The following is an 18602-nucleotide window of genomic DNA, read 5'->3' on the forward strand; positions in this document are numbered from 1 at the left end:
CAAAGAGAGTGGGGAAAAATGGAGGAAAATGCACTAAAACTAGTCAACTTAAAATCGGGAGGAGTATAGGGACAGGGATTGTTAAATGCTTCGACAGAACAAAAAAGATGCGTTAGCTATGGCGGTAGCGGCACAGACAGTAAGAGATGGAAAACGGAACACAAGTTATTTTAATGCTCTTGCAAAAGGAAAAAAAAGAAGGATAAAATGCCATGCTGGGCTGTTTTAACAGAAATACCATGTGTCACATGAGCAAGGTGCTTATTCCACTCTACTCAGCACTGGCTTGGCATCAATTGGAAGTGCTGCATTCAGTTTGGGCACCATAATGAGGCACAAAGAGGACAAATAGGAGAGAAATTTTAGAGGAGAGCAGGAAAAATAATAAACGGATTGAAAATATCTGAGACAACTAGGCAAACAGAAGTCTAGGTCTATGATCACAGGAAGATGCGGCAATCATTATAAAGAGAAAAGACTAAAAATCAATTACTCCCATTAAATGATGCAGACTTCAAACTACATAGGGCATCTACCAAAGAAGGAAGGATCAGCATAAATTTTTGTAATGAAAATAACGCTCTATGCTTTCTGCCAAGAGGCTGAGGAGCTGCAGACATTGAAGAGATTAAAAATTAATACCACACTGATCATATTAAGGTTTACTTAGAATTAATTAAACCAATCCTCTTGCATAATTGTGCAGAAGGGGAGACTGTGTCACCCACCCAAATGTTTCTTTCAATCTAAACTATTCAAGTCATTATTGCTAAATCCTCTTATCTACACATGGCATGCTTTCATTTAGCATTTAACTTACAATATTCACAGTTTCTCTGCAAGACTTACACAAACAGGTACTGCTCTCACATTAATGTACCTCCAGCTATCTAACCAAAAGCTCAATGCAGCTACAGGTCCAAGATAATTAATTAGAAGGGGCTTAAGCTTCATGTCATTTGTCAACTTCAGCTCTCAGCCACAGCAGACACATTTACTGTGTTGTTGGGCAATGATAAAACTAACTTTTAAATTAGCTTTAGGTATCTTCTAACATTGGATGGAACTACAATCACAGTCTCATCTCCCCTCCATTACCTGGCAGCAAAGGTAAGAAAGAGTTGGGTTTGCTGAGCTCTATCTCACCTCTGGATTCTCAAACTAAAAGATTTTCATGCACACTACTGACAGAACAACACTGAGATACAGCTGCAGATTTTAAATTGCACCCCAGGAGTATTTTAGCATTTGGATGCAGGAAAAAGAAATGCTAACATATTTTTCTTTTTGTCTCGTGCTTTGACATTGTCCAGCCATTGAGACAATTTTCCCAGTGTGGCTTTTCTGCTATTTTTTAAAATCGAGTCAGCTGTTTTAAGAAAATTACCCAAAATGAAAGATACTTATGACTTGCCCAGTGAGTTGAAATGTGTTTTTCAAGATTTGAACACTTCTTTAATCAAGCTACTGAAAACCTGCAGCTGCCACAAACAGCAACTGAAACTGTGAGCATTCAGTTTGGAACTCAACTTCTCCAGCTCCACGTCTGGAGCTTGTCAGATGTGAGTGCCCATACCTGACTGAAGTTTCCATGCTGCTGATGGAATGCTGATGCCAGTTTCTGCTGACGGTTTCCTGCCACAGAAGACTGGTTTATCCTTCCCAGGACAGACCGACCCTTTCTCAGCGGCTGGCACGTAGCATCTTCCAAGACAGAAATAAAAAATGTTATGCTTTTGCTGTCTCTAGTCTCTTCTGGCAAAAGTCACACAAGGTTTCATTTGCTTAAGCATGCAGGGAGAAATAATGATATAATACATCAGTTAAAGTCAAACATTAGCACTGTTTAGAAGTGGTTACTACAGATTAGCAGTTGTAGAAGTGGATCAAAATCTTCATATATATATATATAGAATAAATATATAAAATAAATACTGAAACTTCTATTCTTATCTACTGGCACAGAAAGAGAAAACCACCTGAATTAACTTACCTGTATTCACCATCTGTTCCTCAAGATGTAACCTGTTTTCAAGTCTCATGGGTGGTACCACTACTGTGCAAACAGTTGATTTGGTTTCAGGGTTAACTGAGGCTCTTGCTTCCTTATTTTTATTGTTATTGTCTACAAAGCCATTTTCCACAAAGGGGCTGTCATGTCCTGAGGAGTCTGAGCTTGGGGAACCATCCACTGTGTCACATCCACTTTCCTGTTCATCATCTGACATACTGTCAGAAAATAAAAGTATTGCAATGAAGCAAAGAGATTTTCATGATGCAGGTACATTTTCTTAAATTAACACATTAAATGTATAGAAGTGAAATTACTCAAAGGTGGATAAAAATGATGCATTGTAATTAGACCCTGCCCACAAATTGCAAGGCTCAGACAAAAGAGATAACTTCTTCATAGTAAAAATTGATGGAGTACATCAATATTAACTTCCAGCACACAAGAAACAGCAGTGAATTCACTAATGCCTAAACATATGTTCAAGTCCTTTAGTGAATTCACAGCTCACATAACATATCCTTTTTGCACATTGTTTAAAATAGGACAATACAAATAAAACTAGTAATGAAAATTAACTTCTTGTGAAAAGCACTTTGGTACTGGGCCAGCACAAAAGTCTGAAGATTTAACCAACAGAATCAGGTGATTTGGAGTTTTTTCAAGTAACAAATAGCGATAATGTGACAACTACTGAGCAATTAATTGCACTTCTCTATTAACAACTTTTGAGTTGCTAATTACTTGACTTAATATAAGTAGAATGTTACTGAAACCAGAATCCAACACACTCCTCTGCTATTGACATTAAGTAGAATTACCAAGGGGAATTAATTTAGAGTCAGTTCCCTACAATTCAAAGAAAATACAATAAAATCAAGCAGGTCTTTATAAAAACTCATCCAAATTTTGGAATGTTTTGTTATTAAAGAACATCAAAGGACTGACAATGTTAACTACCAGCCAGTATGACTACCTGATGCAGACTTGGAATTCCACCTCTCTGTCAATACATGCTCTGACAGAATCTTTAATTTTTTTAAACAAACTTGTTTCATTAGGACCTTAAATAGAATTCACTTTGCACAATGAAATTGCTGAAGGCTCAAGCTAGACATGAGGCAGTGAAGATAAGAACATTTAAAAGCTGTTCATCTGAACAGTGTTCACCTACGTGAGCCTTACTTTTGGTAGAAGAAACTTCTTTGGTAGAAGAAACTACTTCCACTTTTGGTAGAAGAGAAAAGGCATCAATGTCATTAAAGACTACAAGACACACAATGGGAAAACCAGAGGCTGCAAAAATTTAAAAATATGTGGTGACCAAATCTATCGCATACTACTTTGGCTTATTTTAACCTTGCAAATCTAGACTTTTATTCCAAAGGAAGTTGCATGCAGCATGTTTATATGTTCTGTGTGAACACCATTCAATGAGCATCCTCAAAGCTTCCAATGCAGCAAGACAGATCTGTTAGGAATGAGAACAGAGCAGTCTATGCTGTGCAACTCTAGGCCAGTAAATTAATTTTTAAACAGATCATTTACCCCCACCAGCTGCCAACATAACAAAACTTGTGCATTTTTTAGTGCAAGCTGGGCCTGTTGCATACTAAGAAGTTTCTTTTTGCTGAAAGGAGGCTGAGCTGTCACCTGTTGGATCTCTTGCAGGGAGAGGGGCTGGACTGCTCCGAGGAGCTGGTGCTGAGCGTGCTGTCGGGGCTGCTCAGGGAGCACACGCGCTCGATGTTCAGCGTGTTCTGGCAGGCTTCACACTCCAGGCTCCCTTTACACCTGCACACAAAAACACACTCAGCAAACACACCACTCATTCAGGGGCAACTGTGGAATTAAAAAGGGTCCATTATTAGACAATGCTCCTTAAATGTAAATTAACATCCAATTCTTTGCTTCTTTTACATTCAAACCAGGTTTTAAACTGGTGTTCTTCTAAAATTCTAGGCTAGATGAGAACTTTTTGAAACCTACTAAATGGATAATTATTTTACTGAATCAATACTAAACCAAGTAGATTAAAATGTTTTACCACAGCAGTTCAGAGCCCTAAAACCTTTAACACAGCTTAGATTTAAAATACAAGTTCTTCCAGTTCGGAATTATTACAAGTAAGGATGAAGTTAAACAAGCATTGAACTTTTAAGCCTTGCCTGCATCTGTGATAGCTCTGTGAAAGAAAACTCCACTGGGGGACAACACCCAGCTCACCTTTCCACACTGTTAGAGAAGTATTTTCTACCCATAGGTAGAAAATGTAATCGTGAAAAAACAGCAAATAGTAAAAAAATGTAATAATATTTACTGGATGCTACTGCTAAAATGGTAACATTGAGTATACACAGCAAGAATATTGTTCTTCAACAAATAAATGGGGCATGACAGTATGAAAAAAACACCTAAAAACTGGGTGGTTTGAAAGGGCATAACACACACAATTAATGAGGCAGATTTTTGGTGGTGTTGTTTCCTTTCAATAACAGGGTGCTACAGAGTTAACTTCCTGCTGAAATTTGATTAGGAGCACACTGTTTGTCCTTTTCTAACTCAGATTCATTAGCTGTGCTAAAATGATGCCTCAAGTTTTAGCTTTCATATTTTTTAGATTCTGTACTGCACTGGTGTGTGACTCTGAACTTCATATAAAGTGTTAGCAAGCTCTCCTCACAGTGCAGTCACACAAAACAATCCTTTTCCAGTCCCACAAGCAAAGACACTGTTGCAACTACAGGTCCAAGAAGTGCAAGCAGCAGAGAATTGAGGACAGAATCTGGAAGGATGGAACTGCAGAACCAGAGGCTGGAATTGAACAACGAACCCCAATATGAAAATGGACCCAAACTTATAAAAGTGTGAAAATTTGTGATTTGGGGTCCATCTCTGGTAGAGCCACGGCCAGGCTCTTGCACTGCCCAAGGCGAATCCTTGGAAAGCCTTTTATAATCCCTACTTTGTTACTTCAGCTCTGTTCTAGTCAGCCTCTTTAGGCACCAAAGAGTATATTTAAGCCAAGCTTAACAAGAAGGCAGGCAGGTGCTCACTCCCTCAGCGAGTGCGTCCGTGCCACGTCATCCTCGTCGGTGTCGCTGCTGATGGTGATGACGCTGACGGGGCTGGGGGAGCTGGCCAGGAACAGCGCCTGGCGTGGGCCACTGGCCACAGAGGGGTCAGGGGCCAGCCTGAGCCCAGCCCCACAGCACCCACCCTCCTGTCCCTCTGAGTTCAGATTGTCCTGTGCTTCCACACAACTCAGCCTCTTGACAGCCTTCAGGTTGAGGATCTTTGGAGAGATGAAGGCTGAGTTTTGGATGTTGGTGTTTTGTAGCATGTTGCTCCTGTGAAGGAAATGCATTGTTTGGTGTTTAGAGACCTGGAAACTCTGCTGTTTTCAACAAAACCCAAGCAGGCAATGTAGGCTAAGCCTAAAATGGTAGGCTAAGCCACAAGTTTAGACAAACACAAGCAAAAATACTCGGCATGGATGGTTTCACACATTGACAAGCATGTAATATCAAAGACATCAACACTGAATATAGTATACTGAAAATCCCACTTTCTTATAAAAGTAAAAACAAATGAAAACTCCCGTTTGGGTGAAAAACAGCAAACAAAATCCAGCCATATTTCTTGCAAAGATTCTCCTTGAAAACAAGAGCTGGTAACCTCCAGATGAACCCCTTGCCTAATAAAGCACTGCTGACACTGCCTACATAACCCATACTGTTCCCCTTATGGAGCACCCCACACCTTTGCCACTACTTTCTTATCTTTTCCTCAGCAAACAGCTGAAGTATTTTTGGCTATCAGTGAAAGATGACTGCAAGGCATACAGCAACCCTGTTATACAGCCTCTCTTTTATTTTCACTTGTCTAAACCTGATATATCCTCCCTTATGTGAACTTAGGAATATTATGTTCTTATACCTTCCCAAAGCCTGTAAAGACAACATTCCACCAGGATAAGCACAGACTAATCAAAAAGAATTAAAACTAACTAGCATTGCAAGTATTGTCCCATCTAGTCTACTACCAAAATAACACTGAAAACCTGAGGAGGAAGCACACATTATTCCAAAAGACTAAGAGGAACTGTGTCACTTTTACAAGTTGTTCCCTTGCCCACAAAACAGCAACGACAGCTACACTGTCTTTGAATGTTCTGTCTTAGAAATACTCTACCAACCTGTTCTGGCACAGTTTGTTCCTCTTGGTAGCTGCAGGCTGGGGCCAGACAACGTGTGCAATGCCCACACTAATTGGCTGAGGGGCAGACAAGGTTATCTGATGTGTTAAAAGAGGCTGTGGTATCATTGAGCTGTAGTGGGTGCCCTGGGTAATCATCTTCCTGAGGAAAAGGAGAGGCAGGTTGATATTGCAGGTCATTTGCACCCCTATTCCTTTGTCAAATCACAGCCACTGAGGTGTGGCACAAAAGCAGCTGGACTCACCCCCAGTCTCCAAGCCTCTGTGGGCCAGCCACAGGATCAGAGGACAGAGATGTGGCTGGAGCTGCCACTGGTGCTACCTGATGCCAGGAAGGAACCAGGATCTGCTGCGTCTGGTTCGACCACGCCTGCTGGGAAGCACAACAGAAAATTCATTGAAACAACACTCAGCACAGACCAGGAGAGGGACTGCAGCAGAACTCTGCACCTAAAAACATTTACTAACTGAATAAGTAAGAGTTTTGCTTTAAAGTAGGCCAACCTGAGAAAGGATTCCTGCTCGAATCTGTAGTGGCTGAATTGCGTGGGCTTGGGTCACCAGTGGAACTGCATTATCCACCCTCAGTGAGAAACTGGTGGGTTTGCTGTGGTTGGTAGGAATTCCTGTCAGGGAAAAAAACACACAACCAAGCTCTAGGCAAACAGCCGTCTTGCATATACTTTCTGAGCAAACGCAAAGGACAATTTAAAAACATTTCACCATTTTTAAAAATGTGCTTATGACCTAATTCCATAATTTAAGACTTTCAAGCCAAACAAATTAACATCTAGAACATTTTTGTGCCATAACTTATCTGCACAAAACTTCAGCTGTAGTTTCCAGAATAGCTACTATTTGGAAACAGACTACTAGAAAGAGGAATGACTTTGGCAGAAAAGTTCTGCAGAGCTAAGCATTTACTCTTTATCACAAACTACATTAAAAGAATTTGAAAGGAAGCAGACAGAAGTAAGCAGAACTGAATTTCAAAGCTTCTGAGAATAGACTCCTGCACACCTCATGCTCTGTATTTCCAGCAGGCTGAAACACATTCCTCTCAGCTTTCATAACTGGCAGTGCCACATGTCTAATGTCCCTCTTCTCTGCCATCTCTTTGGTGGGAAACAATGTAAAACCTTCTGTGTACCTCATCAAATATTTACAGTAGAATCCATAATCCTGTCCCTCTCTTCATCAAAATAGCACAAACTATAGCACTGCTCACAAGAGCATAATACAAAAAAGATGCATCTCATGCCCTAAACTTCATTATTGTCACAGAAAACCAACACATGTCTAGCAATGCTGCAATGCTTACTACAATAACATTTTTTTACATAATAATGTCAAACTGTAATGAAAGGTATTTTTCTTAACAGACATTGCAACAGAGCAGCCATGCTTGAAGAAAATACCAGCTCAGAAAAGATATCCCTGATCTCATCTTCTGACTGCACTTCACACCTCATGCTTCACTCAAAGGTTAAGCAATCCTTGTGCACAGGTAACTACTGAAGAATTACTACTCTAAAGTTAGTAAGTGTTTTGGTTGGGTTTTTTTAATCTTTACAGTACAGGATGAAAGAAAAGTTTTCATCTGATGTAATTCTCTCATGTCACAACACAATACCGAGTTATAACCATGCACTTCAAAGCTTTTCATTTTGAAACGCACTTGACTGATTTCTTTCCCCACAGCCATCTAGAAGAGCAACATCTTAGCTCTGACACAAGTAGAGAGTTTTAGCACTCAGATATTCCACAGAGCAGCCAAGCTGGGAAACTTTGAAGCAGTGCCAGATACCATTAATATCCCCTTTTCATCTGTGCCAGCAACTCATCACCTATGTGATGAAAACAATATATCCCCCTCACTTCAGCTGTAGCAGAATTTAAATTTGGAAAGTTATCATCATACTAAGAATACAGATTACAAATCACAGATAAAGTGTCTGCCTGCACTGTTCCCTTTTCTACAAATCACTTTATTCATCTGGGAATAAGAAAACAACAGGGTTTGCTGTTTTTTTTTTATTATGGAGTATGCCATTGTGCAAAGAACATATATAATTTAAATAATTAACTGCTCAGAAGGAAATCTGTGTGAAGCAGCTTTACAAGACAAGCCTGGTAAATACTCAGACCTTTCGTGAGTTTCTGGAACCCAAGGTAGATGCAGTTGCCACAAATAACATGACTGATAAAGTCTGCTGTATCTGTCATTATCTATAGAGATTAAGACTTCCTGGAGTTTAAGTTTAGGTTGAATATGTTTGGTTTGTTTCATTTCAGAGTGCATCTAGTGTGATTTCTGAAACTTTAAAATGCACAGGGAAAACTAAGGTCAATCTTAAAAAAACTACTCCCCGTAAATTTTGTAACTTCAAGACCTGATCTCAACATGAAGCTGAACATCACCAAGACAAACAAATTACATCTTTGGAACAAAGACTATAAGCAAGCTAAGTTAATAAGCAAACAATATAAACCACCTTCCCCATTTTCATAAATAACTGTTACTAGGATAAGACACTGATACTCCCTTCATCTTTCCTGTTTCCTCTCAAATTTTATTTCAGAACACCCTCTTTATTACTTGTCCTTTCAAAAACTTTTTTCCCCTACTTTATCCAAGACATAAATCTATATATGTGTGTGTAATATATGAAGATGGGCTCTGGATTGCTTAAATAATTTTCTGTAGGTGCTGATTTGCTGTTTCTTTCAGAAAGGTGCAATGTAGGTGCATCTGACTCACAGGCTGATTTTAAATGACATAATTAAGTTGGTTTAAATATGAACCTTAAGTGGATATAATGGAAAACTCAAATATTGCTAACAGACAGGCACTAACACCCATATTTTAGGAACTGTGACAATTACTGATGAATATACCTTGAATAGCTGGAGGACATATAATCAATGCTTGCTGGAAAACATCACTGCAACCAAACTGAGCAGTTCCTGCCTGCAGTGGAATCCCTTGGTGCAGAACTGAGTGGGCAGATGCAGTTAATGCCTGTGGGAACAGATTCAACACAGGCTGAGTTATTGCAAGGGTGAATCTACATCTCTCACACACTTGTCCCACCACTTCATACAGTAAATAACCAAAATAACTTATAAAAATGAACATTTCAAATCCATTTCACAGGAAGCCATCAGTTGGGCCACTGGAGGGCACCAGAATACAGCACTGACAATCCCAGCTTGTAACTTCATTTGAAACATATTCTAAATTATTTGTTTAAGAAAACATTAGGAAAAAACAAAAGACAGAAGATTTTGCCACTTAACAGATGCAATTTTTTCAATTATTAAATTAATTAGAAAAACTCCATTAACGGAACTTACAATTAAAACAAAATACAACCAAACCAAGAAAAACAGGAAGTTGTTTTTACCTGACTTCTTACTGGACCAATTTTGGTAAAGCTTGCAGTCAGGTTGGCTGCACTGCCTGAGGCAACTGATCTCATCAGTGATGTTTTATTGCAATTGCTTAAGTCATACAGGTTTGTTCGGCATTTGCAAATATCCATGATGTGAAAGCAGGACTTCACTCTACCAGAACCAGAAAAGAAGTTGCTTTAATCACCATTTCATGTTGTTAAAGGTTTAAAAAAATTCCCCAAAATAAGGGGAAAAAAATTAGTTCAAACCCCACATCTCCCAGTTTCACAGAATGGGATCATCCACACAGGATGAAAAACAGAAACACTGCTGCTACTGTGGTCACATCAAGCCTCTGTGGTGCATATTTTAAATTCAAGAAAAATACTGCTACTCCTTCTCCTCTCATCTAACACCATATTCTAACAGCTGGGTACAAACAGGAAAGATGGGAAAAACTTGCTCTTTCAGTGAAATGCTTGCAACTTTAAGAAATGCACAGTGAAATACACAACTCCAGAACTGCAAGAAAACTTTCAATATATTCCACACTAATCAATACATGAAAGGAAGCTTCTGAGATGTTAACCTCAAGAGGAAATGCCTAGCCTAGCCCTCAATGATTGACAGGAACTAAGGCCCCTCATACTTCCAAAAATCATGCCCAAGTTTCTGCAGTGTTGGAATTTTAACAATCATGCATAAAAACAACTTGGAATCTATTGCTCTAACTGCTACTTTCAGAAAAAAACATAGTTATTCAAGCAGTTTCCTTGACCCAGCAGATGTATCTAGTACTGAAAGCACTTGAAAGAATTTTCTAAGACACTGCAAAAACAATGAAAGATTTTTTTTCCTCTCTGACAGCAGAAGAAACAACACTTTCAGACTAATGAATTGCAACAACAGAGATTTCTATGTTACATACTGGTTGCTATGAGGAAAATCGAGGAGGTGCTTCATGGTAACAAAAGAATGGTTCAGGGTCTCAGCTGGAGTGATTCTTAAATCAGCATCGATAAGCAACATTTTCTTCAACAGACTGACAAATTCCCTCCTATCTGCCTTCTCTGCCAACAGGTCACTTCCTTCCAAATCCATCACCATGTTCACCTGGCATCAAACAAAACAGTCAGAGAGAAGATATTCATATTAGTTTAATTATTTCTGGTATTGTTTTCTGCTATAAAATACTAATATTCAGCATTTTTATCACATGGGTTATAGTAGATTTGTCTTATCCCAAAAGAGCTGGCTTGGAATTGGTGACTTTTTCTAGGCATGCACACTTTTCCCCCCTTGCAACCTCCCAAGTTAAAAACTGCTGAGGCCTTTATTCCAGTCTGGTACTTGGAATTCAAGAAGTAAAATTTGTAATAAAGATCTTTATATGACTACACATAGACTACAGAGTTGATCTTCAAAAAACAATTTCAAGCATGTATTAATGCCAACCTTGCAACAAGATCTGATCCTTTTCTCAAGATATGAAAGACAACAAAAAATTGCCTTATTGACTAGGGAGGTATAAAGCTAAAGAAAAGAGAGGAAACAGTTTTTTTTTAAAAAACAAAATTTAAAAAACTGCACTTAGAACCATATTGTTAAGATAACAGAATTATACTGGAAATCACACAATAAACAGAGCAGGTTCCATAGGCATTCTTTGTTTATTCTTTGCCACAGTGGCAGACAAGGCAGAAGAGAAAGTATACATTTTACACAAAATTCAAGGGTTCTCCCACCACAAGGACAAGTTCCACTGTTTAACACACGCAATAGAAAATTTTACTAAAAGCTCAAAGGGCTGACACAGCCAGACACTTTCCCCAGAGCAGCAGGGAAGAATGAATGTGATGGAGACACAATAAATAATATTCTAATAGGCATTTCTTTCAAAACCAGTAAAAAGTTTTAAAATCACATTCCTTTGCAGAGCAAGGAGGTTTTAGTACTCACGTGCACTATATCATCCAAACTGTTGAAAATATACTTTCTGGCCTCTTTAGACTTCATACCTGTTTCTGCCTCGTGTTCTTCCAATGTCTCAAAAAAAAAAGAAAAGGAAAGCTGAGTTTAGTATCTGTCAATAAAGGCCATCTATAACTACAAAGTAACTTTATGTATTTATTGACCTAAAAACCACTGTTTTTTCCCTCAAATAATTAGTATATTAATTATATATTTGTATGCTGCTTTACTGGCTACTTTCATTCCCTAACTCAAAAGACAATAACTACAATATTTTAAATCTGACAAACCACAGTACTGGATTACAACAGACAGTTTATGAATCACACAGGAAGTGCTGAAAGCCTAGCATAGAGCAGTTTAATGAAACTCTTATATTTTTATATATCACAGCTTTTCTGTTATTGTATTTTACCAATTTTCTCAAACTCAGGCCTTAAACCCCACCAGCAGCATCACATCAGTGTAAAAGAAATAAACCAAAAAAACAGGCTGTCTCTGTTCAACTTGTTTATTCTTTGTTTATTTTTATATTTTTATTCCCCCACATACACAACAAGTGGTGTAAATATTTTAAATACTGAAGTATAAAACAAAATCATCCTAGAGAATGAATGGTTTATGAGTTGGTATAGCACCTTCTGTTATAATTTTATTTTTTCAACACAGACAGCACCAGTAGGCTGGTGCTGCAAGAGGCAAGGTGGGACTTCAGGGAAAAAGCTTTTAACATACAGATTACAGAAAAAATTCCAAAATGAACTTTGACAAAAACTGCAAGTGATGAGCAGTGGTCCATATCAGAACTCCTAATGAACCAAGGTAACAAAGAGCTCCTGGAACTGGAGAGGGCTGTTTGCACCAAGAACTGGCTCTGACATGGAAAAGCCAGACGTGAAGTGTCACCTCAAGACCAAGGGCTTGTGTGGGATTAGCCAGGCTGGTGTGATGGAATTTACCACCTTGCTGGGGGCACTTACACAACTGGGGCTGACTGACAGGGGCAACAAGTCCTGGCTGCTTCCTTGGTAAACCCAGAGAAGTAGGGCCATGAAACAATAAATTTTTTAAAAAGTAAATTATTTGCATAGGAAGCAAAAGCTCTGCTTATGGCCAGAGTGCAATGAAGTTGCTTAGAGAGAAGCAAGATGTGCAGAACATAAAATTACATTTTGTTTTAACTTTGTCTGCACTCACTGTATGGCAGCTTTCAGCCAGCAAAGGCTGTTTTAGCAGGAGAGCTAAAAGAAATGAGCTGTACACAGCCATTCTGTTTGTTAATCTCCTTTTTCTCCTAGGAACTTCTGATCCTGAAGCCAATTCTGGGCAAATGTTGACAGAGCAGTGTGGGCCTCAGAGACAAATTCCTTACATGAAGTGAAAAGCAGTAACTGAGCAAGAAAGAGAGCAAAACAAAACAAACCCACTCATTTAGTAGCTCTGGAGACACAAGGCTTAATTTGAATTCCCCACCTGGCAGCCACACACTGGCCATAGCACAGCCTGGCAGCTGCACCTTGGGGAACAGAAAAAATGGGAGGGATAAAGAGCAGGAGCTGGGGAAAACCACAGGAGATGCACCAGGGAGATAACGGTCTTGCAGTGCATTCTTGCTTCCTCTGCTCCCAAAATATTGTGTTTTCCAGCTATGTTCTACTGTTTACCTTTAATCTCCAACTAGAATATGGTGCATCCGTTTCTCTACAGAAAAATCTTGCAGTTTTCGTTCCCATACTTAACAACTGCTCTCCTGGCAAACCTTGAGTCTGTGAAATGTAACGAATCTGAGGAAAAAACATCAGGGAAAATAATTGACCTCTTGTTTTTTCAAAACAGACAACAGTTAAAGACTTGTAATTCCATTTTAAAAATGACAAAATGACAAAATGAACCATGCTCCGAGCACCACAGTTCGACAGTTACATCTTACAGAGGGGAGAAACCTAACCCTGAGCACTTGGCACTGCTCTCTCCATCTCTAGAGAAAGGCACACATAAACAAACCTCTCAAGTGACCTATATAAGCAAGCTTTTTAGCTTGGGTCACAGGAATGAGGAGCTGGGGAGAGTGGCTGTCACTACCTCCTCAACCCACTGAAATCCTAAATGTATTGTTTTAATTCTAAACAGGAAAATCAGTAGGAGTGCTTTGTTTGCTTACAGAACTGTAATGATTTTTTTTTTTTGCATGTTCTCATTATGTAACTTGATAAAAATCCTTCCCATTTGCTGTTTCCAGTGTATCAGTCTTTTACACATCTGACACACCTGCATTTCAAGGAAACATTCCATGGGGAAAGGGAGTGCCTGCACAAGCTCCAGGCAGCAAAAGATAGTGTTGTTGTCCAAGAAAATCTGCTACTGAGTGTGATGGGATTGGACTGGCTTTATGCCTGACAGAAACTCTGCTCTGAAATGATGAAGGTGCATTTATTTTAGAAGATGATTTACTATGCATTTTGCATTACCTATCATAGTTGGTGATCGATGGATTACCTAGAAAAATTAAGTTTCAAGGCTTCAACAGAAATCTGTTGAAACATGATGTGTTTTAACTGCCGTGCATGCAATCTTAACTCACTCTACAAGGGGAGAGTTATCCCAAGGCAATATTGCTTTCAAAATTGAAAACCACCTTGGAACTAGAACAACAATTGGAAATAATTGAAAACCAAGCTTGTTGCAGGTTGGGGTGGACAAGGTAGAGATTCCAGCAGCCAGGGCTGAACTTCTGAAGGGCAGGGTCCCACACCACAGAGGGTGTGCTGGGGTAAGCCAGCCCCCGGAAAAGGAGAAGCATCCAGGGAATAAGAGAGAAGAAAGGGAAAAATCAAAAAGAGAGAGTGGCCAAATACATCATATCAGAAATTGAGAGATGAGAAAAAAAAGTCAATGAAAGAGAGAGCACTTAAGAGCTGGGAGCACCTGAGAGGAGAAAAACTGCTGGGCAGTAGAGAGTAAAAGGAATATGTGAGGCTTCTGGTGAGAAGTAAGTGCCAGACCCAAGTGGGGAGGAATTAAACACAATGCTGCCAACCTCTGGTGTTTAATATCCTCCATAATTCCCTACCTCAGGGAGTAAGGAGAATCCTACTCTGACCAGAAATGTTTCTAGATCATTTATAATGTCCTCAGAAAACAGTCTTAAAAAGCAGAGGGGAAAAGCATTAATTCAAAAATTCAGCAGTTAAGCACCTGTGCCTGTTTCTAATAAATATTAAAGCTCAGAAGACAGGGCTGTTTTCCACTGAGAAATACAGCTGTTACTGCTTCTAACCACAAATTAATTTAAGAACCAAGAGCTCCTTTTCAAGGGCCAGTGTGCTGGCTGCCACACACCAGGGGGACAGGGGGAAATGCAGCACAGAGCCTGTTTGTTTTACTCAGTGACACACACCATGTAGCAGGAGGACAGCAACTCCCTTGGAAGCCATCTCCTACTCCTGCTGTACTCATGGAAACTGGGAAAAACCCTGAATCCAATTTGTCCAAAGCAAGTTTTGCAGACCTGCTGGAGCACAGCTACAAGGCTGGTTAAAGCAAGGCAATTCCAGCTGCTGTGAAGGAGGTTGCAGCCCCACTTTCCACCATGACATCCCCAACATGAGCATCAGACAAGTTGCTGGATGAGTCAGTAACTGAGGCTTCCAGCAAACTTGAATAATATGTAAGAGATAACTAAATTTGTCATGTTCTCAGAAATTTTTGAGTGAGCATTATAGATTCTTTCCAAAAAACAAATTCCTTCATTTTATCCTTAAAAAGAACAGTGAATTATATGGGTTGTGAGATATTTCCTCTTTAATTTTCCATTTTAACAGCAACAGTGTGCAAAAAGGTCTTCTAAATGTATCAAAGAATCAACCTACATTCCATTCCTAGCTCACTTTCCACATGTGAAATGCTGTATTTTGTGTAAATGAATGAAACTATAACATGAAACATGACCAACATTGACACAAAATTATTATATCCCCTGAAAATGGTTCTAACAAACAAATTTTCAGAAAAGTAGCTCTGATCTTTAAGTGCAGAGAGCCTAAATCCCACTCCATGAGCAGGACTTGAATAACCTAAATAAATGCTGAATTAAAGATTAGAATTTAGTAAGAAGCCAGAGCTGTTCCTTCTGGGGTTTTCAAGAGATTGCTTCACTTGCACAGTTCAAAACCAGGTGGGCATAGTCAGGATGCTGATCACATTCCTCCCAAATTCCACATTATTTTCTAAGTGTTCAAAATCAAAATGTTCTACATCTTTCATTAGAAACAACGTGGAGCTTTATTAAGTTTGCTTACTGATGCTGATGGCGTCAGCAGCTGAAAACTCCAACAAAGCAAAGGCAGAGCTTTAAGAGCTCCAAGCTTTACCCCTGCCTATCTACAGTAGGATTGGGACAGTCCATTCTCAATTTCAGCCTCTCAAATCCTTGAGCTTTGTTGGGTTTCCAGAAAGCATCAGAAAATACTCAGAACACAATTAATCCTGACATCTGAATAGACATTCCAGAGTCAACCCTGCTCATGACAAATGAAAGAGATTGTAATGCAGTGATGGTAGCTGCAAACTTTGGTTTCCATCAGAAAAAACAGCTTCAACACCAAAAACTATTTTGTAAGATGCAGGGAGGAGGAGAAATGGAAATTTAATTCAAAAAAAGCAGCACAATCTACAGCCTTGTTCAGAATCAGGATTTATGTTTCTAGGACAATCAATAAGGCTAAATTAAAAGCATTGAACAGGCTTGAAGAAATGCTTACATAATAGGGAATATTATTAGCATTTTAAACTCTGGATTTAATGATCTGAAATTGTTAAGTTGCAGAAAGTGTGCATATGCTTATGAAATTTCTTCTACTACCTGGTCATATTCCAATGCTCCTGGGTAGAGTGGCCATCCAAGAAACAGCTCTGCAATCACACACCCTAAGGACCACATGTCTATGGCTTCACAAAACGGCAATCCCAGTATGATCTCTGGTGCTCTGCAAATTAAACAAGGTTACTCAAGTTTTGTCCTTGGGGAAGAAAGGCCATTCAACAATCCAACACGACAAAAAAAATACAACAAAATCTGTTTCTTGATAATTATTTCAATAAAACCATAGCATTAAAAGTTGCATTTTTATTTATCTAGGTAATCTGTGGTAATGTTTTGCAGCTCCAAGATGGTTTTTTGCCCTCCAAGTACCAGTTTGCTATGTACATGAAAATAACTGATATGCCTGGAAAACAGCATGTCCTTGATCCAGAATTTTTGCCTCAAATGAGTTGTCCACTCAATGTCATATTGTAACTGCATTGCAAACACAATAATCTTTTTTCTCAAAAAAACCAAAATAACTGGAAGTGTTATCTGAAAATCCACTTGAACACTTCTCAACTGTACAATACAGTTAAAGGTATTTAAAATATCAATTTAATTACGTAACTGCAAATCCCTTAATGTACCCAAATCAGCTGAATGTGATCAATTTTCAAATCACTTAAATGAAAGCATTGCACTTGCTAAACAGAGCAGGTGTTATTTTTCACTCAAAACAAACGTGAATTATTTAACCAACACCATCTGAATTTATGTCTGCACTCAAGAACCAGAAAAATTGGTATTGACACAGCTGCTAAAGGGGCTTTTAACGTCTCTGTTCACATGGAATGGAACTCAAGTATTTCACAAATATCCATTTTCATTGTATCTGTCCTTTTGAAACCTTCCCTCCCAGCTCATTCAAGCTATTAACAAAAGGAAAAAGAATTAATTTATATCTGCATTCTAATGCAGAAAGACACCTAGAGATGTAAAATCTAATTTAAAGCATCACACTATAAAGGGATCTACTTTTAAAGCAGACAATCTGTTGTTTGCTTAGCATGTCACAGAACATGGTTAAAACCAAGAGGGTAATTCCCATTGCAGCTGGGCAGAACAGGAGCATCCAACTGATCAGGAAACATGAGATTTCTCACCTGGGTAAAAGCTCACAAATCTTATGCTTCAGCACATCCTGGCATAGTCTATTGACCTTCCACACACAAAACAGACTCTGCTCATAGTAAATACCTACATATCTCACTCTCTTTGGACATTTACCTTTACTTTTAAATTACTGACATGTACTGGATTGGGAACAAATTCCTGGTTTTATGCTACATCAGGACAGAGAAGCTCTCTTGTAGCTGTAGAGCAGACCAAGAGCTGAAGCATCTCCATCCCTTTTCACAAGGGGTACTTGGTAGAAGCTGTACCCAGACAGATTTCAAGCTCCAAGGATGCACATTCACCACCAGGGAAAAGGGAAAGGACTCCCAATGCTCTGCCCCATCTCTGACCAGGGAAGCCCCTCGGGCTTCTGCCACAGGGAAAATCCAACACTTCATGTGCATAAGAAAATCTATAGGACAGGATATTCTGTTAAATAATTACGTACTTTCCATTCATGCTAGCACTTCAGTTCTCCCCATCCTTGCCACAAACCATTTTGGTGATTATATGAAGGGTAAATCTTGCCACAGTGAAACTGGAGAGGCTCAGTTTTCCACTGCCTCCAAAGATTTGACTGCAATAAAACTTCTGGGGATCAAACATACATATTTTTGCAATGCAGGATCGTGACACTGCAGTAAGTCTTAGCTAGTTCTGTTATCCAAGAAATCAATTCAATATCTCTGGATGCCACAAGACAGAAATAGCAGTGAGAAACGTCTGCCTTTCCCTGTTGGCTGGGTGCCAGTCTGCCTATGGTTGTTACAGATCTCTGTTAAAATACACTTCCTTTTGTTGTATTATGTTACAGCCCTGAATAGTTAATGAATATACACACAGCCTATGGATACAGGGGCTTTAACAAATGCTTCTGCTAAAATAAGCTCAGTAAAACCTCTTAGGTTTACTCAGTGGTTAATACAAAAATAGCCGCAGTCCGTCGGTCTGTCCCTACGGAGAGACGGTGTGGCAAAGAAAAGAAGGATGAGGGTAGACACAATGCAAAAAACACCTCCCCCCAAA

At 39.2% G+C, this 18602-nt stretch overlaps 1 protein-coding gene across 4 annotated transcripts in view; it reads right to left on the minus strand.

The window, feature by feature from the left end:
• Positions 1–18602, minus strand: part of HIPK3 (homeodomain interacting protein kinase 3) — a 65739-nt gene that overhangs the window by 4089 nt on the left and 43048 nt on the right. For 2 of the 4 annotated variants that reach the window (XM_033062589.2, XM_033062590.2), the window contains exons 3-15: positions 16458–16581; positions 13261–13380; positions 11585–11671; positions 10554–10738; positions 9637–9796; positions 9128–9251; positions 6734–6855; positions 6475–6602; positions 6210–6371; positions 5068–5361; positions 3665–3805; positions 1994–2229; positions 1577–1704 (exon numbers count right to left, since the gene is read on the minus strand). In XM_033062589.2, coding sequence (XP_032918480.1) covers positions 1577–1704; positions 1994–2229; positions 3665–3805; positions 5068–5361; positions 6210–6371; positions 6475–6602; positions 6734–6855; positions 9128–9251; positions 9637–9796; positions 10554–10738; positions 11585–11671; positions 13261–13380; positions 16458–16581 — 2011 coding nt within the window. Of the gene's footprint in view, positions 1–238; positions 306–1576; positions 1705–1993; positions 2230–3664; positions 3806–5067; positions 5362–6209; positions 6372–6474; positions 6603–6733; positions 6856–9127; positions 9252–9636; positions 9797–10553; positions 10739–11584; positions 11672–13260; positions 13381–16457; positions 16582–18602 lie in introns of all 4 variants that reach the window. The other 2 variants (XM_033062592.2, XM_033062591.2) reach the window with 2 other exon arrangements.

The sequence above is a fragment of the Catharus ustulatus genome, chromosome 6, assembly GCF_009819885.2.
Source record: "Catharus ustulatus isolate bCatUst1 chromosome 6, bCatUst1.pri.v2, whole genome shotgun sequence".
NCBI lineage: Eukaryota > Metazoa > Chordata > Aves > Passeriformes > Turdidae > Catharus > Catharus ustulatus.